Raw genomic sequence first — 24,998 nt, 5'->3', positions numbered from 1 at the left:
AAATGATGTCCACATTTTATCCATTGACCATATGGTGGGTAATATTAATTTGGATATTGATCTGAAGTATTGTTCTTTGTATTGGAAAAGTAGTAGGTAGCCATTTTAATAATTTCTTTATAATTATATTTAGTAAAAAACAAATGTTTCTGCACCCCATACCATTAAGTGTTCTTCCTTTCTGACTTATATGTTCATAGTTGCCTTTGGGTAAATTCTTTGCTACGATTTTAAGTTGAACATTTCAAACAGAATACCTTAGTTGTTGTAGCCTTTTTAATTCATTTGTGGGACATGGGTGCCTCTGGCTGGCCAGCATATAATGCCTGTCTCTAGTTGCCCTTGAGTGGGTGGTGGTAAGTTGCCTTTTTGAAACATTGCAGTCCACCTGTTGTGGGTTGACCCACAATGCTGTTTGGGAGGGAATTTCAGGATTTTGACCCAGTGACAGTGAAGGAATGGTGATATGTTTCTGAGTCAGGATGGTGAGTGGCTTGGAGGGGAACTGGCAGGTGGTAGTGTTCCATGTATCTGGTGCCCTTGTCTTTCTAGATGAATTTGAAAGGTCCTGTCTAAGGACCCTTGGTGAATATTTGCATTGCATCTTGTGGATGGAATGCGCTGCTCATACTGAGTGTCAATGGTGGAGGAAGTGAATATTTGTGGATGTGGTGCCAATTAGATGGACTGCTTTGTCCTGGATGGTGTCGAGCTTCTTGAGTGTTGTTGAAGCTGCACCCATCCAGACAAGTGAGGAGTACTCCATCACACTTCTGACTTCACTCCATGAAAATGGTGGGCAGGCTTTTGGGAATCAGGAGGTGAGTTTAGCGCAAAATACCTTTTTTATAAACATAGCTGATGCAACATTGTGAGAATTTAAAGTCAGTCCTTATAATAAAGCAAATAATTATTTTTAGTCAAGTCGTGGCCCATTAGTCTTATCTGTTGTTGTCATGGCTACACACGTTTGAATACAAGGTATTTTGTCATAGCTTGCAGTATTTGTATCAACATATGCAAACTCTTTATTGTGCTGTCAAGTCATTAAACTCAAAAAGACATTTAGAATACACTTCTACAATGTAAATTCAATAATCTATTCTTTGGTAAAGAATAAAAGTAAAATAAGATGAAATTACGCTGAAACATAAATGTGTCAATTCTGCTGATTGGTTTAATTATTTGGTTTGTCACCTTTATCTATTTACATTAACCATTAATCCATCTTCTCTCAAGCCTGCCATGTTGGGAAAAACATGGGTCACGGGGATATTCTCAGTCTCTGGTTACTAGTTTGCTGACAATACCGTGACCTCATTGTCACCTGGTTTCAATTTAACAAAATAGGTGCTAGCCTTTCATTGTTCAGGGCATTGCCTTGAGAAATGAACCAATCGGAGTCAACCTGCTTGGTTTAAAATTTAAACAAAATGTGACATTTAGCTGTCAATCAGCGTTAATGAGTGCATTCTCTATGACAACATCTACCAATCTGAATCTGCTTGCCAACCAATCAATACTCTTCTGTCTCACAGTATAAATGTTAGCTTTCCCCTTAAATCAATATTCTTGCAAAATGATCAGATAAGTGCAAGATGAAGAGCTTCAACAAAATTTTTTTTCCAGCACAAGCCAAGACAAAGTTTATGGCTTCCTGAAATTGTTTCAAATTATGATGCACCATAGTAGAGAAACTGTTTAAAAGCCCATACGTATCAAAACTTTCTTGTACAAGGTGAGGTGAGAATGACTGCCCTTGACATGTATTTGAATCCCAATATGGCAAAATGTGAAATTTGGAATGAATAAAATCTGAAATCTTAAATAAAAGCTTGTCTAATAGTAACCATGTAACCATTACTTAACAGCTGTCTGAAATGGCTTAGAGAGCCATTCTCTTTCAAAGTCAGTTAGGGATGTGCAACAAATACTGACCTTAGCCACATGAGAATAAATGAAAAATCAGTGGATTAGAATCTTGAAGCTCTGTGAGCTGAAATAAAGTCTGACCAGAAAATTATATAGCTGAAGTCTGTATTAGCAACCTTTTAACCTCCGGTGTTTAACAGTATGCATGTCCTATAAAAAGATCATGCCAATAGAGTGGAGCTGATTAATCTGTAAGGATTTTGAGTTTAATCAAATTCTTATGGTTTATACTGAAGAAACACCCAGGGATGTAGATAAAATAATTCAGATTTGCATTGAACAACCTACTTGATAATGATGCTTTTACCTATGAGAGGTGTCGCCATATCTCCTTGACAACCATTGTATGTGACTAGGTTTCAGTAATTTTGGTTAAACAAATTGTAACCACTTCTTCCATAAATCAATTATTTCCAGACCACGAGTTTGCAGAACCATTAATCTGTAAGTATTGAGAAAGAAATAATGTTGATCACTCGTGATGTCCGATTGAGCTGACTGTGTTTAACATGAAACTGTTGGACTTAGCTTCCTATCCAGTAGTCAATAAAACGTGGGCTTCACTTGAAAAAATTTGTAGGAGGTTGGGGGTTTATAAACTTTTTCTGTTTATCCTGAGAATAATTTGAGGGTTAGAAATCAACCAAGAATACATTTCTCAAATAATTGGCTATTTGTCGGAGGTTGGGGATTTATAAACTTTTTCTGTTTATCCTGAGAATAATTTGAGGGTTAGAAATCAACCAAGAATACATTTCTCAAACAATTGGCTATCATTATTAAATACAACTATTTCACAGGTATTTGGAGGTAAAATTTCAGTAGAAAAATTATTGATGCTCTGTTTGTGATAAGTCTGGTCTGTAAGCTTGTTCCACTTCAGATTGCATTGTTCATAGGTTGTTGCTGCTAACAGAATAATTCAGTATTTTTCCTTTCTTTCTCTTCCTACTGTTCAAAGAAAAGCTGTTGTGGCCTTCAATTAGCTCAAAAGTGTTGTCCTTTAAACGTGGAGTACATACCTTGAGTGAAGCTTATAGAACACTTGATACAACATGGACAATTAGTAAGATTAACAGTTCTGAGTTTTTAATTTATTACTGTTGGGCTTTTAAAATGTACTTTAGAAATTAAGCTCCTTCAAGCTGAATCAAACACGGAATCTCTACTATGTCTGTAAAACTCAAATCAATTGTCACGTAACATGTTGAAGATTTTTTTGCTAGGAGTGGGTGTTAGTAGTTGAGTATTTGTATTCGTAGGTGGTCCCATGTACATTAGTGTTTGCCATTTGCCATGAGTAAGTGAGAGCTGCGCAATGATGTTTCAAACAGCAAAAGCTACCATTTAAGTTTTAGCAGATAAATAACTATTCATTTATATTGATTCCATTTGAAACATAGCCAAAGCAGTCTTACAGGATCAGAGTTCAAAGAATTGTATTCCTAACTTGGCTACTATTGCTTGTCTTTATTTTGCAGCCACTTACTTTTGTCATAAATGTGCAAGCCTTTAGATTATGACCAAATTTGATGTGACCACTCAAAACACAAAGAGTATGCTCCTGTGTACTTGGTGAATTACAGGCAGAAGATTTCAAATATATCAAGAGAGACATGCAGCACAGTTTGATTCAGAATATATAACCTTCAATTTTACATAAATGCTGACAGTTAATGTTTGGTTTTATCAGGTGATTGTTCGTGATTATTTTGATGAACTATGTCATAGAGTCATACTGCTCAGAGCTGCTTCTTGTGAACGTCGTGCATTATATTCTGCTTTAAGCATGCAAAACTCTCATTCCAGGAATGGTTATGGTCTTGATCCACATGAGGGGCGCAGATGAACCAAAACCTACCTGGAACCCAATTTAATCGTGAATTCTGTTGCACCTCCCTGGGTAGCACACTGAAAATCAAGCCCCTGCTATTTCCAGGATCATTACACAAGTTAGGGATTTTATAAGAGTGCACAAAATTCTCCAGTTTGCATGTCTTTTAGACCCATGTTGACAGAAAACACAGACATAGTTTCTGTACTTAACGATTAAAATTTATTACAGGTAATGAATTTCTGTCTACAGGTAATGAATTCTGAACTGTCAACGTATAACTACTAGTTAAAAACTATAACCTTCTTCTAAAACACACAGTACATACTCTCATACAAACAGAAACAAATACGTGTAATGGCCACAGGGAAAGACTGGGAAGGCAGTTTAATGATCCATCTCCACAGGCTTGGCCTGTCAGGAGGTTCCTCGATGTTAGTTCTGCAGATACATTTACTTGCTAGCAAGGAGGTTCAGAGTGATTGATCACACTTATTGTGTCTCTGTATTGGTTAAAAGCTACCGCTTACAGTAACTAATGAGGGAAATTAACTGGCAAATGTCCAAGCTTGAGGTGCATTGTTTTTTATTGCAGAAAAAGGACAGGCCCTTCCTTTCTGGACATCTGATTACTTCTGACCAAACATTCACACCCACAAGTTGTTCAGCTACCTGGTAACCAATCATATAGTTGTTGGTAGGCAGAAGACCTTTGTCATTGGTTTGCAGAACAATGACCAGTTTCAGTTAGCTACTTATTGCTGATTGAATCTCCATTCATACACACCCCTTGTCTCCAGCTCATCTACAAATAAACTTGCCCACAGTTTGAAAGAAGAGCAGTGTAAACAGCACTTACAATGAATATCAGGTAACTTGCTTTTAAAAAGTGCAGCAATCCTTTCACCAATTCTTGGTTTCTAAAACAATACTTTTCCTGTCGGAATCCTCAATTAAATATGAAGTAATATAAAACTAAGATACATTCTTTACACTTTGCAGCTGATTCCTTTGAGTTGTTTTGCTCACTTTCTTTCGAGGTCCCAAAGGGCAAAACAGAAGGGAAAAAAAACCTGCAATATGCAGTAATGAAAGGTATGTAGAGCAAGCTTTTGAGATTAAATAACATTGTAAGGTTCAGAAATGCCATTCAAATTGCTTCCTTCACTATTTGATAAGACTGTCAATTGTTTGGCTGACCCTTGTAGATAAATTGGCAGTACAGAGTAAAAATGAGAATTTATCTGGGATTTCAACTCAGATTTGCAGATTGATGAAAGACTAAGTGGAAGAATCACAGAATCTTGTCTCTTTTACTTAAAATGATTAGAAAAAGGTTGTTGACTGTGAATTATTCTGTATGATGATCTGAGGTAATGGATTGGATGTTGTTGACTGGTTGATTTTGGAGTACTTTTATTCAGTATTTCCAAAACAGTTGTGATATCTTCGGCGATGCCATTGGTAAGCTTGCGTAAGGTACTCAGCATCTTGACAAATTGGGTAACAACTGGACACTTGCAGATGCAGCATTTTTATCTTACCTAGTATTTTCAGAGGAGAATGCAAGGATCTGCTTTTAAAGATACAAAGGACATCTTTTCTAAATGTTGAGCTGCATCAGTACCAGTATCTTTCTTGAATATCAATTTCAGTCTGAGCATACACTCTGAGGAGGGACAAAAGGCATTTTCATTTTTCATAGCCAGATGTTTTAAATGGTTGTCCTGATTTGCAATTCTCAATGCAAATCAGGGGCTTCATGGGGTGCTATTGAAAGATAAAGGTTATTCCTATATATGTACATTATTACATCAATTATGGTGTGTGCAAACACATCATGTTCATTATGTATCACTATCTGTGTACAAAATCAAATTAACTGTTATTGCTTTTTTTAATCTAATAAATACTACCTTTGCAGGATAATTATTTTTTAGGGTTCAAATGCAGTTTCTTATTCTAGCTTTTTCATTTACTTTCTATTTCATCAATTTTGATACTTTTTTTAAAATTTGAAGTACTTTTAAATACGTTGCAGGTTATTATATAATTTTCTCAATACCATATGATAACCTTCTCAAAGGCAATTAGAAATGGGCAATCAGCACTGGCCAACCAGCAATGCCCACGTTCCGCAAATGAATGAAAAAAAGGTGAAAAAATTGTGTACGTCCAAATTGTTTGTTCTCAATTGGTTGGAAATATATAAAAGAACTATGAAAGGCAAAGTCAGTTTTCTGGGCAAATAAACCGCTCACAAAATCTTTATTGTATTCTGAGCACTGATTGGCATCAATCAAAAAAAATTCCAAATCTAGATATTAGGTACAATTGCAGCTTCTGTCATGATAACATTATGTGATAAGTGCTAAAGATCATCGGCAAAACTGCTGAGATTTCAGATTCCCTTTAGAAAATGTAAGCACCTGAAACACATGATTTTAAAACAAAATCCTATAAGATTACTGTAATCCAATGTAATTTAAGTGGAATCTAGTTAAAGTAGCAGCAAAGCTAAGGAACTGGTCATGGGTTATATTGAGAGCACTTGTCGCATTGTTTTCAAGTTTTCAGATTTTGTGAATCTGTTGATGAGCTTTTGCCAGTTTCTTTAATGGAATCTGGGGAGGCATGGTGCCTCAGTGGTTAGTGCTGCTGCCTCAGCGCCAGGGACCCGCGTTCGATTCAACTCTCAGGTGATTGTGTGGAGTTTGCACATTCTCCTTGTCTGTGTGGACTTTCGCAAGGTGCTCCGGTTTACTCCCACAGTCCAAAGGTGTGCAGCTTAGGTGGATTGGCCATGCTAAATTGCCTATAGTGTCCAGGGATGTGTGGATTAGGTGGATCATCTGTGGGATATGCAGGGTTACAGGGATAGGGTACAAAAATGGGTTTGGTTGGGATGCTGTTTGGAGGGTCGGTGTGGACTCTGGGCTTAAATGGTCTGCTCCCACACTATGGGGATTCTGTGATTCTTCTATAATTCTATGAATTGATTAACTAGGGGAGATTGCTTTAGTTGAGAGTCAAGTCATGAGTATCAAAAAGGAGAGTATTGTTTGATTATCGCCATCCTCCCTACTCAGCAAAATTGTATTTAAATGTATGCCACTTAGCAAAATTTACCATTGTATTGGTATGCACTTTATTTTAGCCTTCTAGGTGGTATAATACCTTGCGTTTCCAATTTCTGAAGGCTAGGGTAGGGAGATCCTTGCATGCTGAATCATTTTGGGTGTAATTGATATGCATGCTATTGTTAATATTAATAAAGACTCTAGATTTGACTTTGGTCAGTGGGCATTTCTCAAAAATAAATGAACGCTCATATCGTTGAAGGAAAAGAAAGAAGTATGTAATATATATGTGTGTGTGTGTGTAGCCTGTACTATTTCTGAACAACTAAATTATTACCATCTAAAATGGTGCTTGCCTTAAGGCATAATTTTTACAACAAGCTTTAATTCCCATGATGAAACTTGTATAGTTTGAGATAATGAGAAGTAGTTCTCAGTTTTTCAATTGAAGAATCTCCATAATTGATCCATAAACAGATCATTTAAAAAGGATTGCGTAGAACGAGAAAAGTTTCTTTGCTGCAAGAATTGTTCAACCTCCCCTCTTAAAACGAGATGATGTGGTATGTTTTATATTTATTGCTGCTGAATAGATTAATAAAGGGCCTTTAGTGGAATGGCTTCAGTTGAGTATCTGACTTTGATTTGTAAACTATAGAATTGAACGTTTGAGATTCTACCATTTTTCTAAATCTTGATTTGCAACTTCCATTAAACATGTTGGATTTTAGAAAATTAATATGGTGGAAATGGTACACCTACAATAAGGGTAAGCATAGTACTCACTAAAGTTTTCATTTTAACCAAATTGCAAACATTTCAAGTTGTTGTTCGAGAAGCTACTTTTACAAGGGAGAACACTGTTAAATATCCAAGTTAGATTTCAAAATGCAATTGACCAGACCAAAGCAGAATAAACAAAGCTCACTCTCTTTCCTTACTATAGTCCATACTGAAATAGTTATTTTGTTTTGTGAATACTGTATATGTGGTATATGCATAGAAATACTGATAATACACAAAGAAAGTACTTCAGTCCTTTTCACTTGTGTCCCTGTCAGAAAAAAGATACTGGTTTTAGTTTGTAGCCAAAATTTCCTTGTATTGTAGGCATTTGGTTAAGAGTTGTACTTCAGTATTTTTGCTTTGGTAGATACCAGTGGTAAAAATTACCATTGTCCTTGAGGTATACTTAGTATTTCTGTTTTTATTGCATTGCTCAACCATGCTATTTATTCAACATGTAACTTCTTCGACATTTCAAAAATAGGTATTTTTACTATTCTATACAAGTCTGCATGGTTTTGATTTTGAAATTCATTTGGGTCTTGTCCTACTTGCACAACATAATCTATCTTCCTCTCAAAAGCCATGATCTGAGTTGAATGCTTCTATTTACAGTACAGTCCTTCAAATATAAGGAGGAATGTACACGTGGCTGTATTTTAATGCAATGAAACCTCTGTTTGCTAACTATAGAAGATTGAATTAATGGATGAATTATCTAGATCTAACAATCATCTTCATTCCGAAATATTTGCTGCTGCAGAGGCTTTCTTTATCATTTTATAGCAGCAGCAGTACTCTCGTAGCAATAGTATAGGTCATGAAAAGCTGGAATCGACAGCTTGTAGGGAGACAAAATGAGGGATTTTGTGAGCGAGTGAATTAGTTACTGATGATGCTCAAGTGCAATGTTTATTATCAGTTTAGAGTTGTTTTTAAATTCCTTATGCAAGAAAAGGGAAAACACATGAATTATTTAGGAACATAAACATCTAAGAAGCTCCCCTGCTGTAGATATAAACCCTTTTAATTTCCATGCATGATCTAGCCTTTTTAAATTTGCTTCCCCATTATTTCTGATATAAGCTCCATTGCTTCTGTGGTGTTTGTTCAATAGAATTACCTTTGTTCATTTATTGATGTCAGAAGCTTTTGTTACAATTTTGGTGAATTCCAACACAGAATCCTGTCCTCAGGTTCTGTCTCGCTACTGTTTTCAAGTCTGCAAAGTCAATATCTGTCTGCTCACCTTTTGATTAACCAAGCGAACCCTCTATAACCATAGGGATTTCTTCAAAGTTTGGATGTTGCACTGTTTTCTCGTGTGCTGATGAATGACTTAATGCAATTTCTCACTGTGCAAAAATTAAAATATTGCTTTAGAGACGGTAATCATTTCAGATATTTCTGGAATCACTATATTTTTTCAACAAACACAGGTATAAGAAACATGTATCTATTTCCCTACTCTATTCAATATTGATCGCTATTAAAGTGATCAGCAGAAAATCTTAATTGTATAGTTTCTGAAGAGAAGTCCAGGATTATTTGACCTGGCATTCTTGTCTACTAAATGACTACCTAGAAAGGATAATTTCATTTAAATCCTGATGTGGACAATAATCATAAAACCTGCTTGATGTTAGCTGCAAAAAGTTCCCAGACCATTTGCTGATCATATTTTGTTCTGGAGTGGCTATCAAAATGCATGTAAATTAACTCAGGAAAATCTCAAATTAGAGATGCACAATTAATGACAGTTCTGGAATGGCTCCCTATCACAGGAAATCAAAAGATAAAATGCATGAAATGGTTTTCTTGTGCAAGTTCCGGAATGTCTACCCACATTAACCATATGCCTAAGTAACTTGAGTGTTATCCTGAGTTCCCCATTCTTATTTCCACTTTCTGCTTATGTTTTGTTTCTATTTTTCTTTCCTTTATTCCTCCAAGACTCTTCTCTTTTATTGTTGCATTTGCTTCTGCTTCTGCATTTTAAGATGCTTTGTCCTGCCAATTCTCTACTCAATTCTTCACTCCTTGTTCTCTCTTTTCTTTCCTAGCTGTCCTGGGCATAACCCACTGTTATACAAGCTTACAGCTACCCTTTGTGCTCATCTTGGCGTCCTGTAATGATCTCATCAAGGCTATTGGTGCTGGCTCGTTACGGGTAGCAACTCTAATTGTCTCTTACTACTACCTCGCTTGACTTCTCCACATCTGTTAAATGACCAAAGTGCCAATTTAGTATTGCGTGAGCAGAAATTCCCTGCAGTTAAATATTGGGAAGACTGAATCCTTTGCTTTTTGGTCCCTGCTCCAAATTCTGATCCCTAGCTACTCACTCCATCCTTCTCCCTGGCAACAATCTAAGATTAAACCGGACTATTCCCAAGTATTATGCTACATTTGACCCTGAAATGAAATTCCAACTGGCTTCACTAAAACCCTCTATTTCCGCCTTTGTTCGTTGCCTATCTTTTGGCCCTGTTTCAACTCCTTTGCTACTGAAAACCTTATCCATGTTTCTGTTACCTTTTAGATTTGACTCCTGAAATGCACTCTCAGCTGATTTCTCACAATCTACCCTCTGTAAACTTGAAGTCACTAAAACATTTGCTGCCCATGTCTTGATTCACTCCAAATCCTGTTTAGCTATCAATCTTATGGGTGTTGGCCTACATTGATTCCTAGTCAAGCAATGATATAAATTTAAAATTCTCATCCTTGTTTTCAAATCATTCCATGGTCTCGCTACATTACAATACATCCCTTCTTTGAGAAGTCTGAACTTCTTAATTCTAGCCTCTTGAACTTTGCTGATTTTAATCATTTCTCATTTAGCAGTCATGCCTTAAGCTGTCCAGGCCCTAAGCTCTGGAACGCGCTCCATCTCTCTACCCTTTAGTGACGTACTTTGTTTTATAATGCTCCTGTGAAGCGTCTTAGGATGTTTTATTATGCTAGAGATGCTATGTAAGTAAAAGTTGTTGTAAAAGTCTTTATTCACAAATCTAATGCAATTTCCCCTGTACTTGAGTATTATTTGGCTACATCAGAAAACCAGGCTCATCATAATTTGCTGTTTCTACTGCATTGCATTGCATTTTGCCTTTGGTCCAAAATTGCATCTTGCCTTGAAGTCTGTAACTGTCCCCTCCACCACTGATGCCATAGTCCCAACAAAATATAGAATCAATGTCTGGCATTGCATCCACTCATCAAGATGACTTTGGCAGAATCTCCCTCTCCATGATCTCTCTCCTGAGAAGTAGCAGTTTTGGGAACATAAGATCCAAAGTTCTCACTGAATCACAGATCATCCTAACGTGGACATATTTCACTACACATACATTGTTGCCGGGTCAATATCCTAAAAAAAACTATGTATGGGAAAAGACACCAGTGGTTCAAGAAATTGGCTTCTTAGGCAATTTGTTCTGGACAAAAAATACAACATTGTTTGCATCAAAGAACAAATAGAACATGTTTTCTTTTCGTTAGCCAAGTCTAATTATATTTATTATTGCAATTTTCCTGTATTGTTGTCTTCAATTCAATCTTTTTCTCTTTGGTACAGTTTAGAATTGATGAGATACCTATTTGCACATTGTACCTGTTTCTACAATTTAAAACAGGAAAACAAATAAGAGTTAAATGTGTAAAGAAAATTCAATTTTTAAAGTTAGAATTCTGCTTTTTAGCTTTCACTAAAAACAATGTATTTTTAAAAAAATATGTAAAGTCTGGACTCTAAATGTTTAGTTGAACATGCTTTCAATTATTATTTGTCAAGAAATAGTGACTGACCTAGAAAGTTCAATGTATTCTTTTTTTAATAATGATTTGTATAAGATATATTTGTATTAGAATTTACTAAGTATTCAATTATGTTTTGTAGATGATGAAACATGCTTGGGAAAACTATAAACGTCACGCATGGGGATCAAATGAATTGAAGCCTTTATCTAAACAACACCATTCGAGTAGTCTATTTGGTAAGTATTTTACATTACTTTTTTCTCTCCTGGAATGTAGTGTTGAGGACTGACAGCTATGCAGTGTTAATGTACTCTTTTAAACCAGTAAAATGCATTTGACAAAAGACATTAAGACATGTGCCCATAAATTCATGAGGTTTGTTATTCTACACAAAGAAAGCAGGAGTGACCTCATTAGACCTATTTCTGTGGTATTGCATAATGCATTTACACAGTATGGACTAAAAGTTGAATCATCCTATTCTGACATTTTGTGCAAAATCTACTGTACAGGGCTGAAGAGGTGGCAGTCAAGATGATAACAGTAACAATAATGCACATTTCCCAAGGTACTTCAAAGAAGAGAAATATATGCTCTCTTATATAGCACTTTTGTAAATAATGGAAAGGATTTGTATGTTGTGTTCATACATTTTTACTCCTTCATTGTACTGGTGCATTATGCTAAATTTATCCTTTTATGTCTTCAAAATCTTGACATGCCTGTTTAGTGCAACTGATTATGTTAATTCTGTTAACTAATAGACCACAAGATCGCTTGAAGAGAAGTTTCATACGTGCATTTTGCAAATATGTGGACATAAAAATTAACATCAGTGTTTCGTAATCATCTGATGCCAATGATCACAATATGGACTAACTGCAAATGTTGTGAAAAGAGCAATAGATTAACATTTAAATTACCTCTTTCACAACTTCAAGTCATTCCAAAACATTTATCAACCAATTTCTGAATTTATCAAATACCGTTGCACTGTGGGAAAATTGGAAACCAACTTGACCAACTAGCGATCTGATAATGACATGATAATATGTTCTAATCATGATTGAGGGATAAATATTTGCCTGTGTACCAGGGAAAATGACGCTGATCACCTTTAAATAGTGCCCTAGGATCATTTACGTCTAGCTGAAGGGACAGAACCATGGTTTAATGTCTAATACACAAACAAACAGTGTGAATGTTGGAAATCTGAGATGAGAACGGCAGATGCTGCAGGTTCTCGACTGATCAGGCAGCATCTGTGGAGAGGAAAACTCAAGTTAACGTTTCAGGCTGACCTTTCATCAGAACTGAAGACAAAGAAAAACCGATAAGTTTTTAAGCAAGTGAGAGGAAGGAGAGGGCAGAAAGAACAGAGAAGATCTGTGACCAAGTTGAGTTTAGAGGAGACTAAATTAGAAAAGATTTTATGATATAATGTCTGTAAACAATGATATTAAATATTGTGAACAATAAAGTTTTTTTTTCCAAAAGAGGTGAGTTGCTACATATTTTAAAAAAATATCTGAATGCAACATGAAGTGATAGAGAAAGAAACGGGACCACCATCCAGAAAAACAAAGTGGAAGGAAAAGAAAACATGTGGAGCAAAGTTGTGATGGAGGTTATGGTCGAAAGTTATTCAACTCTTTGTTGAGTCCAGAAAGCAGTAGAGTGTTGAGTTAAAACATAATGTGTTGTTCCCCAATATAATGGAGATCACATTTTGAACAATAAATATAATGTACAAAATTGAAAGGAAATGGTGGTTTTTCTATAACGCGATAGTTGCGTTCCTGTGTGACCTTGCTCTATAGAAAATAGCTCTATAGGGAAATTGCTATACTTGTACAGCAGAAAGTTCGCATTATCCAAACAGGGTCTGCTATTCTTCAATCACTTTCCAGCCAATTTGCATTAATGAAACACGCGTTATAGCATCTGTAATCACTTTCACTTGGAAGGACTGTTTGGGGCCTTTTGCATGAGAACGGAAGAGGTGTAAGGACAAGTTTTGGATCTCCTCACTTGCATGGAAAATGCCATGGGGAAGGAAGAGGATGTAGGACGTAACTGAAGAGTGGATGAGGGTGTTAAAGAGGGAACATGTCTTGACAAAATGCTAAAGGGGAAAGACAGGGAAAATGTGTATTGTTCCAACGTGCCAGAGATTGTGGAAATGGTGGACGTTGAATACAAACTATGATTTACTCGCACTTCCTTCAGTTTAATCCACATATTTCCTGTTCAAAATGTTGGTTCGTCTACATTGGGGAACCCAAACACATACCGGGTTAACACTTTGAGGAACACCTCCTTTCTGTGCTTTATTACACTTGTTGCTATTGCTGTGTTAAAACAAGTATATCTAAGTTGTGACAATACAAATTGGATTGAAGAAATACAGTCATTGTAGAAATAATGGGTTTTATAGAGAAGTTTTATTTTTTATCAGACCAGGACCATGAAACAGAAATGATTTTGTCCCTTTTTGGTGTAATGCGTAGAAAGGGAATTTTTAGATTGTGTTTAGCAGTAACTTCAACCAACAGATTGAACAGCTTAACCAATATCTGACTTCCCTTTATTAATGGATATAATTGACTTTTGATCTCATCTGAGACTCAGCTTCTCTCTATTGGGAAAAATTCAATTGTAACAAGTTTGTGGGATGAGCATTGATTGCACATGCAATTTGTTTTCTGTGCTGTGGATGTTACAAGATAATTTTGTTCAATTCAGTAAAAGCTTAAGGTGGAGAGTTATCTGTGGGAAGTATCACATTGTCCTCTTTCTTTTCTGTAGCAGCCTTTTGCTTTTAAAGAAGTGCATCAAACAGGTTAATAGAATTTGAGAAATGTAAACTAGTAAATGCCAAGCTTTTAAATCTGTAATCGGAGGAATTTCAATCCGGTTGAAATGTTATCTTCATCGGGCAGCTTATTTAATTCTAGGTGCTTCTGTGAAGCACAATCGCCTATGTTAATTGTGTAAAATGTGAGGCAATATTGTGGGATCTGCCTAACTAGACAGACTCTTGACAGTTCTCATTAATTCTCAGCCAAACGTCAAGCCCATATTGTCCAAACAAAAACTGTTCATTTCCACCCCCAGTGTTCTGCATCACCACTATCGTAACTTTTACTCATGCCTTTTTGACCTTGTGACTTCCACAATTCATTTCTTAAAATGTTAATAGAATATTTTAAGAACAAATTCATAAATAGACATGGGTCATCTATTCTGAATAGTTGATGGAATATGAGGATCAAAACTGCTGACTGTTCTCCAGATGTGGTCTTAGCAGCACCTCGTACAGTTGCAGTGGGATTACCTTACCCATGTACTCCAACTCCCTTGAAATAAGGGCTAACATTCAATTGATGCCTTCATGATTATCTGCTGCACTGTTGTGCAAGTTTTCTGTGTTTCATGCACAACTACCCCCAAGTCCCTTTTGTGTTGCAGCTTTCTGCAGTTTTTCTTCATTTAAATTAAACTCCACTCTTTTATTCTCCCTTCCAAATGAACAGCTTCACATTTTCGCACGTAATAGTCCATTTGCCAAATTTTTACCCACTTAATTTATCAATATCTGTCTGTGAACTGTTTGGATCTCTCTTGCAATTTGTCTTCCTGGTTTGAACATTTTTAAAGTATATGTTGTAAATTCTTCAAATACTGAAGATCAGTTGAATTCCTCTATATAATTTGGCAATTTTTCCCAATTTTCAGTCCATCAGTTTGGCAGAATTATCTCTGGAATACTAGAGAATGTTGATGGCCTTGCTAATCTCTTCTGATACAACTGATAAGGAGAGCTGTTACTTAAGGATATCAATAGACAGCTAGGATAGCTTGTACACAGAATTCACATTTTTTTAATGTATGACTGGAAAGCAGTTATAGTATGATGTCAGGGTTAAGAATCTGTTAAACTGCTTCGGATAACAGTGTGAGCAGTTGTGATGCCATCAGTAATGACTGTCAGATCAGAATTTCAATTTCTGGCTACAGTCACAATTCAAAATGTTCTTCATGTTTCACTTGTGTGCAAGTCACATCTTCCCTGGCTCATCTTTAAACAATGGAGTGTCTTCCAGATTTTCAATGGAAGGTTAAAATCTGAAACTTAATCATGCGAGTAATTTACTGGGATACAAAAACATGCTGCTTTTGTTACTGGGAGGTGCATAATTGAGAGATGGGGAAGTTGCTAATTTGCAGAGTATAAAGTGTGCTGTAGAAAAGAATATTGTGTGTGTGTGTGTGTGTGTGTGTGTGTGTTTGAGCTGCTATATCAATGGGAATGCTTTAATAGTCAGCCAGTGGTGTTCTTTGAAGAGGCTGTTTTCCCTGCAGACATCAGGAGGTTCAATATGTTCTGGCACATTTTGAATTAGCTGCCCAAGCAGTTCACTGTAATGACATTGTTAATTTTATACTCTTTTATTATTGCGACCAAATAATTCAAATTTTATTTTTAAATGTGCTTGTTTCATGAAGAAGAAATAATAATAGGAGTTTTAAAGCTACCGAGATATGTAATATCTGGGACGTATTGTGTGGTTCCTGCAGACTACAGGAGGGTGTGAGTAGGAGTTTTTTTTGGTGGAGTAGGAGGTGTGAGAGAGAACAGTGTGACTTTCTACCTTCAGTTTGATGGCAGGGTAACATAGGAACTACAGCCCAGATTGTAATCCCATGAGCCAATGCTATCCTTTAGTAAATTTTAAATGAAAGAAAAATAGCCATTGGGATAGTTCTTAGACATGCTATGCTTCACTAACCTTATCTATGGTCTTGAAATCTATGTTTTTAAAAATGAGACAAGGCAGTATTTAAAGTTTAATCCTGAAGATTTATTAGTTGTGCAGCTCTGCAAATAATCCTGGATATTAAAAAAAGGGACTATTGCAAAAAAAGAATCAAAACTGATTTTTTTTTCGTGCCACAAAGAGTATTTTAAGAAAATCTGTTTTTAAATCTATCTAATGTCTATAATTATTTTAGTAATCAACATCATATTTGAAACGAAAATCCAATAGGATTGTGTGCTGCCCTTGCCTGGAATCTTGTCTTGAATCATGCCCAGCTTAATGGTTCTAATACGAAATGACACTGGGCAGCCTCAGTTCACTTGTAAAAATGGCTCTTGCAACGATAATGGAACCAAATAGGCACTAAATTGCTAAACTCAATCACAAGCTATAAGGAAGATTGTTAGGATAATGGCAAACTACATTAGTACCGGCATTAGTATTGATGTTCATGTAGAAAGATATGTATTCCATGGGGATGGGGGAGTTTTGAGTGTGGGAAAAGGACACAGCAATTGAAACAGCATGGGAGCAGGAAGAAAAAATTGTAAATGACACTATGATTATATAAGAATTGAACTAGGTGGGAGCAGTCCCATCTAGCTGGATGGCAAAGGAGGAAAATGGAATCGTCAACAGTGCCAAAATCTGTTGACAACAGCATGCAGTTGTACAGCATCTTCAAAGTTACACAATACCACAAAATGCTTAGCTGATGGTAATAGCTGGTTTCCCAAAGTAGAAAAGTCCTCTCAATTCATTTTTTGGAGCTGCTATCTCTGCTCTACAATGTGCATCACAGGAAATATATATCACGTGAAATTTTATGCAGGGCTTGTGCATGACAATTTATGTGCTAACTCTTCCTGGTTGTGTACACAATGCCTTCGACATTTTTCCTATATTTCGGTGTTTATTTTATACATGAGGTTATATGCAAGTATAAACAGTATCACTTTCCATAATTCAACGAAGACACATATCAACAGTTGCTCAGGCTTGTTTTTTCTATTAGGAACACTTACTCAGGATAAGTTTCCTGACAAAATTCACTTCTTCTTTGTTGGTGCTTGTTAATTTTAATATTTTTTAATAGTGTTTCTCCAGCTATAACTGTTGTGTCCTCCTACATATCTGCATATTGTTTTATTTGATTTATCAAAGTCTGATGTTGTGGAGGGTTAATAAGAAAAGTAACTTTGTCCTGTTGGAGAGGTGGTTTCTAACCTCCACTATATAGCTTTAATTTATTTGCAGTCATTATCTGCAAGAAAAGCAAATATTGCATCAGCTTCCCTTCTGGAGGTATATTACCGATAATGCCACCTTTGGAACAATGTAAAAGTAACATTCCATTTGAGCAAAGCAGACAAAATTGAATTCTTAATCCTTTGAAAGCTTTTGATTCAATCTCGTAATTACATCCAGAATAGATTAAAAAAAAATTCCATCAAATCCACTTGGAGTATTTGGTAGTAGGATAATCTGCTTTTCTTGCTGTGCAAGAAACAAATGGCAGATCAGAGACCCATGAATGTTTCCATGATAATTACAAATGTGACCAACTTTCAATGTTCTGTTTATCAAGACATTGCAATGCCGCCCAAGGAAAAATACCTTTATTGATGACTCTGTCAAGCAACAAGAGTGTTGTTAGCAATGGACACTAAAGGAAGTAACCTTTGCTATTCTGAGACAGAGATTTTGTTTGCAATGCCAGTCCTTGACCAACTGTCTGTCTCAGTTTTATGAATAGAACTCTTAACCAGTGATTTATGTATAATGCACTGAAAAATAATCTCATGTTTGCTCATGCCAAAGTTTCAATTTTTGAACAACACTTACTCAACACAGAATAAGAGAATGATGCAGCAGAGAATAGCGCCATTTGGTCCTTCATTCCTGTTGTTTGATATACAATTGATTGCACTTCTCTGCTCTTGCCCTGGAGTACTATATTTTTATTTCCTTTCACCTACTTGCCTAATTCTGTTTTTTGTGTTACCATTGTGTCTCTTTTCACCAGGCCTTCAGACAGTGTATGTCAGATCACAATTCCCTTTTTTTTTAAGACAACATCTCCTCTGCTTTTCCGATAATCTTAAATCTGTCTCTTCTGAATCCTAATCTTTCTGTCACTGGAAAGTTTTTCTCTATGTACTTTATCAAAACTGATCATGATGTTGAATTGCTCCACCAAACCTCTTCTCAAAAGAAAATACTCAATTCTAAGGAAAACATTCCCATCCGCTGCAGTTTCTTACCTGAAACACAGGTTTTGGTTAAGAAAACTGCACTGTTACAAGTTATTGTTTCAGCTGGAGGAGTTCCAGAATGGAGTAAATAAGAATGGAAAATGCTAGAACGTGGTTAGCACTGCTACCTCATAGCACCTGAGACACTGGTTTGATTCCATCTTTGGGCGACTCTCTGTGTGGAGTTTGCACATTCTCCCCGTGTCTGCTTGGGTTTCTTCCGGGTGCTCCGGTTTCCTCCCAAAGTCCAAAGATGTGCAGGTTAGGTGGATTCGCTGTGCTAAATTGTCCGTAGTGTCCAAGGATGTGCAGTGTAGATGGATTAGCCATGGGGAAAACAGGGTTACAGGGATAGTTTATGGGCACTGGGTCTGGATGGGATGCTCTTCGGAGGGTCAATGTAAACTTGATGAGCTGAATGGCCTGCTTCTGCACTGTAGCGATTCTATAAAACAGGGCAGGCAGCATCCGCAAAAAAAAACAAACGACCCACCAGAGTTGGACTCGCCATTAAGCAATGCTGTGATTTTAATTTTTTCTCTTGTTCTCAAAATCCTGCCATGTCTTCATTCCTTTCCGTTTTTGTAATCTCGTCCAACTCTCAGAAATATCTACATTTCTCTAATTCTGTCCACGTTAGCTGGCTCCACTGAGAGGCAGTCTGGTATCTCCCTGTGTGGGTACCCTTGCCACCATCAGTAAAATGCAAGAGTGGCTAGATGCCCTTAATTGACAAAGTAAGTAGCTGAATTGGCTGCTGGGCAAATAGACCAACTTGAAAAATATCTCCTAATTTTTCCCATGGCTTTTTTCTTGTGGTGATGGCTGTTTTCAATAGTTTTTTTTATATATATAATGAGCAAAGTATTGTTGAATAGAAAGATCCTCCTAAGAACCTGAAACATTGAGCTTGTATTCATATCATGTCTTTCACAACATTGGAATGTTTAAAGAGCTTTTGTCAAGCTAATCTTGAAGTATAGTTACAGTTGTAATATAAAATTCCATGATATATGTGTCATAAATGATCATATTGTCTGTTTTCAAGGTTGTGTGAGGGATAGTTCTTGAGTAGGATACTTCGAGACTACTTTTTTGCATCCACTTCAGAAGGTTGAAGGGGATACAAGTCATGGGTGGAGAGCTTTGGAAGTTTGCACAGTGTAGCAGGTCAAACCTGAAATATAAAATAGCCTTAGTCTCAATTTCTGAAGAAGGGTCTCGACCCGAAACGTCAGCTTTCCTGCTCCTCTGATGCTGCTTGGCCTGCTGTGTTCATCCAGCTCAACACCGTGTTATCTCAGATTCTCCAGCATCGGCAGTTCCTACTATCTTAGTCTCAATTTTCTTTGTTTCTTTTTCCGGAGTCCTGATTTCCTACACACACTTTCAATCAGATTACATTTTTTTGCTGGGTTCTCTTTATATTCTCCCAATTAGAATTGTACAGTTCTCGATCTAGACCTCTGAGTGCTCTGGTCGTCATTAATCAAATTCCAAATTATAATCATCCTGATGCTCAAAGTATTTAGAACAGTTCTGTTCGGTTGTATGGTGTCTCTGAAGTTTACCATATTTCATACTCCTGTGGTGAATGTGCCCAAAAATATAGTGACCCTTCAACCACATTGTATTTGGAATAAACCAACTTAGAATTTTAAAAAAAAATCTGGAGCTGTTCTTGAAGCAGTTATTTAATATTATGTAAGTGCAGAACTTCTCCTCAGCAGCTGTTTTACATCAGGATGGCAGGTCCGTCTCGGGGTCCTAGTGTAATCTTTGAAATCACAAATGGTGTCTCATCATTATGATCTCCGTGAAGCAAATCTACTCACTTCAACAGAATTGTTTTGGCAATGACTTGCATTAACTTCCATGTGAAAATAGAAATTTTGTCTTTCCCTGCTCAACTAATCTCTGCGCAATATCAACCTGTTTTCTCCAGGTGGAAAAAAATAACCCAAAAAGCCGACTACTTAATACCAACATCCTGCTCCAGCATCATTTCAATCTCAGTAGTTCAAGTTTGGCATAATTTGTGTTTTTGATGTTGCACTCTCTTTCTTAATATATTTGATTTATTATAGTTATTGGCATTTTATGTTTTTTTTTAAAAAAGTACAACTGGATTTCTGCATCTTGTGCAAACAAGGCAAATTTGAGGAGCGCTACTTTTTATAAACAAAATCAAGAGGTCTGGCAAGGCATTCATGTTGGATGTGTCTTGTTGCCATAACTGGTGGGTTGTGCTGTCTCAATATGTTGTAGCTGGATTTGCTGAAGATCCCCATGCAATTCACACTTAGCTCAAAGCAGCCATCAGCATTCATCAAAAGCCATACACAGCCAAGCCTTCAATTCCTAATTTTGGAACAGTGGTTTGTGTTTCTTTCAGAGTTACTTAAGGTTATGCAGAGATTTTGTCTGCTCTTCCGAAGTGGTGTCAGCTACATGTATATTGTTATGCTAGCAGCTAGGATTCTGGTGCTGCTTGAATTAATGAAAAAAGCTTTCTGCAAATTATATACTTTTCTGTGAAAGAATGCTCATTCCTATTTTCGTTGGTGTGACTAAAAGGAATTAATTGGATATGTAGTGCTTCAGGATGATTTGATAACATAAGAATCATAAAAATGTTTGTATTTCTTCTTGTAAAATGATTGCTTTTTTATCTCCATTTAAAAGAGTTCATTTTGAACCCTGAGCGGAAACAAAGAATAATTTGATTTATACCAATAGATCAGTTATTCCTCTTGATGTGAGCAGCGGTGACTCAGATCCTTTCACAGGTCTGAATCTATAGCATTGCAGGAGCGACTCTACACTCCTGCTGACAAGTTATTTGGATCTGTTGGCTATCCATATTCCAAATGCTACAAGTGAGTTGAATTCTTAGAATTCGAGAATTGCTTAATTTAAATTGAATATGTGTCAAGACAACTACCTATGAGTAAGTCACTCACCTTCTTAGGTTCCACATTTTCAAATGTTGACGTGCAATTAAAACTAAATAAAAAGCTGGCATCAGTTTTTTTAAAAAAAAATCTTAAAATCCCACTGGTTCTCACGGTCTACTGGGAAAGAAAACCTACTAACCTTCTCCTGACTGATCAATATGTGATTCCAGTCCTATAATATTTTGACACTTAAATACCCAATGAAGTAGTCTGGCAAGCACTTCTTTGTATTGATCCACTCCCAACACATTCTCTGGGTAGTTGAGAGTGGACAATATCTATCAACCTTACGAACCGTGCCCACAACCAAAATTTGGAAAAATAATATGTTGCTATTTCCTGGCATACAGATTTTATTTTAAATCTACAATTCAAATGTGGATATGAACTGATGGCTTTGAATAGATACTAGTGCGTATTGGCCATGAGAGAACAGAGGTTTATAATAATTGTTGAACTCTCAGATTTAATCACCCATCGTGAAACCAAATGTGACATCAGTAATATATTTTTGAAAACTCCTTGTACATTCAGTATCTATAAACTTGTTCATGAAATTCATTTATTGCCATTGCGTTTATAAGCAGTTAACTTATTTTGATTAATTAAAAATGAGATATGATGTGCTTTAATTTATCACTTGAGAATACTGGACAGTTATAACTGATTTACAAGAAATCAATCCAATCCAGAGCTTCCAATTACTTCAAATATTGCATGAGTAAAGCTTGAAAGGTTTGTTAGTCCATTAGACTGGAAATTGAATTATCTCCCTCGTACTCCCTTAGATCAGATTTTATTCCCATTCATATTTATTGGTGAATGTTTACACCATCATGGTGAGGAATGGTAAAGATATGAAACTGAACATTTTTTCCTTTCAGTCGCAGGGTCTCTGTAGTGGTATTGAGTCCAGTTAAGATGTCCTTAACTCCTTTAACTGTATATTTAATCTTAAGCAGAGAAGAGATTTCTTCCTAGGACCAGTTTAATATTTGCCCTAGCACTCATATCAGCCTTGAAAAAGATTTCTAGGTTGTGATTATATGCCCAATGGGGAAGGCAATGGTGTATTGTCACTGGACTAGTACTCCAGAGATCCAGGTAGTGCTGTGGAGACACTAGCTCATATCCATCATGACAGATGGTGAAATTTGAATGTTAAAAAATCTGGAACTGTAACAATCTAATGGTGTAACAGTCATGAAGTCATTGTCATTTAATAGCCCATCTGGTTTGCTAATGTCCTTCTGTGTCCTTAAGTCATTGACTCTTGGCTGACTTATGAAATGTGTGTAACTTTTAAGACATGTCAAAAATGGACCAGCCAGCATTGACAAAGTCACTGGAACAAACTCAGCCCTGTCAACTCTCTAAAGTCATCCTCATTGACATTTGAGGGCTTAGAGAAGCAATAGCCTGACATAGTCACCTCATCGTATCGAACCTTACAGAGCATGTCCTAAACTAAACCATAACCATACCTGGAATGTCCTGACCCATCAGCAGGTGCTGGCATGATGCTATCCAGTTGGGAAGGAGTTGTTCTGGCAATTCTCAATGCTGACTCAAGACCTCGTGAAATCTCAGTCCACAGATCATACTTGAGCTAGGAAATGTGTGAATTTGTATGAATGGTGAGCAGGCTCAATGGGTCAGCTGAACTACTTCTGCTCCTACTTTCTATGTTTCTTTGTAAGATATACTATGCAAGTTCACCACAGCTCCTTAAGCAGAATCTTCCAAACCCATGACCACTTATATCTATAAGCCTAATGGCTTCAGGTCCATGGGAACACTGTAACTTGCAATTTCCCCAGCAAGCCACTCATTATCCTGACTTGGAAATGTATAATTTGATTTTTTATTGTCACAAGAACCTAGGTACAGTGAAAAGTTTTGTATACGTGCAGTACATACCGTACAAAGTGCATAAGGGTAACAACAGAGCGAGGAATAGGATGTTACGGCTGCAGAGAAGGTACACAAAGAACGAGATCAACATTAAATGTAAAATTTGAGAGATCCATTCAGAAGTCTGATAACAGCTGGGAAGAGCTATTCTTGAACATCTTGGTATGTATGTTTAAACTTTTGTATTTGTGTTGCTGGGTCAAAATTCTAAAACTCCCTTCCTAACAGCATTATGGGTGTAAGTGTGCTGAATGGGTTACAGTGGATCAACAGGGCAGCTCATCACCACCTTCTTGAGAGCAACCAGAAATAGACCATTCATGCTGGATCAGGCAACAAGCTCTACATCACCTGCACACATCAATCATAAATTGATGTCAGATGTCAATTTCCAAATGCCTTTCATTGGAACCCAATGGAAATGAGCAAGGATGAAGTATATTTTGATTCTATTCTTCTACTAAATAAGAGTTCAAGTTAATTACAAAGAAATTCATCATCTTCAATACAACGCAACCTGCCTATTACAGTAGTTAGGCACAATGCTGATTATAATGTTTCAAAGGCAGGCTGGAACGTTCAACTTGGCTTATTTGATATTTATTGGTCTTCACTGATTATTGAGCACCTGGTTTTCAAATCTGTACAGTTTGCAGGAGACACGAACAGTGAAGTTGAAGTCTTTTGTAATTTTACACTACTTTTCTCTCATACAAGTTCTTTTTGTTTGAATGATTTTCATGTGCCATATGATATCCTTCACAGTTTTCGGCACCTTCAGCAGTATTTTTAACTTGAGCAACCATCCCTGTTAGCAACCCGAATGTTATTTAATGCATCACTTATAATCTTAGACCACCTTAACTTCTAAAAATAAAAAAAACCCTCCATATTCTTTGATGTGACTTGTTTTCTTTTATTCAGTCGTGGGTTGTGGGTCTGGAGCAGGTGTGGCAATGAGATGGCGGAGGAGAATCGGCCCAGCTGTGATAGATGACATCTTAAGAGGGGTGACTTTAACACTCTGGTGTAGACCCCAGTGAGAAGGTAGAGGAGGGATGGCAGCACAGGTGCTGTTGATGGTGAACTGGCTCAGGACTGATCGACTCTCTTTAAGTTATATCTACTGCTTTTTCTTCTTAAAACTACTTAAAAATAGCGTCAGATCAGGGTGATCTGGAAAAGCTTCTCACTGTAAAATATGCATGACATTAAAATTATTAATTCATTCATTAAAAATTGCACCAGATGCTTAAAATTAGTTGTAAAAGCAGTTCTCCTTCGGTTAGTAGAAAGTGTCTTCCAAGTACTTTATCTTGCTCTTCATTTTAAAAAAAAATAAATCTAATGCTGGCTACTGTACTTTTTCTTGGAAAAATTAAAGTTCCCTTGCTTCCTACCACTGTATCAAATAAAGCTGTCTTTTACTTGTTAAGAATTTTATATTTGATGCCATCTTGTTCAAAGAGCTTAACAAAAATGACAATAATAAAGTGATTTAAGTTTTGGGAAAGAGCAGTACCTTCGTGTAATTTCATATTAATAGCAAAAGTGTTGTAAATATCAATTTATAAGTGAAGCTGACCATTTTATTGATGAAAATAAGCTGTTTCAAATAGACTAAAGTATATTCTGCATAGCTTCCTTCACAAGCT

General features: G+C 36.5%; 1 protein-coding gene across 1 annotated transcript in view; it reads left to right on the top strand.

Annotated features, from left to right (window-relative positions):
* man1a1 (mannosidase, alpha, class 1A, member 1) overlaps window positions 1-24,998 on the top strand; it is a 417,658-nt gene that overhangs the window by 130,442 nt on the left and 262,218 nt on the right. The window contains exon 2 of the mRNA XM_020528590.2: window positions 11,534-11,630. Coding sequence (XP_020384179.1) covers window positions 11,534-11,630 — 97 coding nt within the window. The remainder of the gene's footprint in view (window positions 1-11,533; window positions 11,631-24,998) is intronic.

The sequence above is a fragment of the Rhincodon typus genome, chromosome 5 (genome assembly GCF_021869965.1).
Source record: "Rhincodon typus isolate 14 chromosome 5, sRhiTyp1.1, whole genome shotgun sequence".
NCBI lineage: Eukaryota > Metazoa > Chordata > Chondrichthyes > Orectolobiformes > Rhincodontidae > Rhincodon > Rhincodon typus.
The sequence above is the reverse complement of the archived record's forward strand: the minus strand, read 5'-3'. Positions and strand labels throughout refer to the sequence as shown.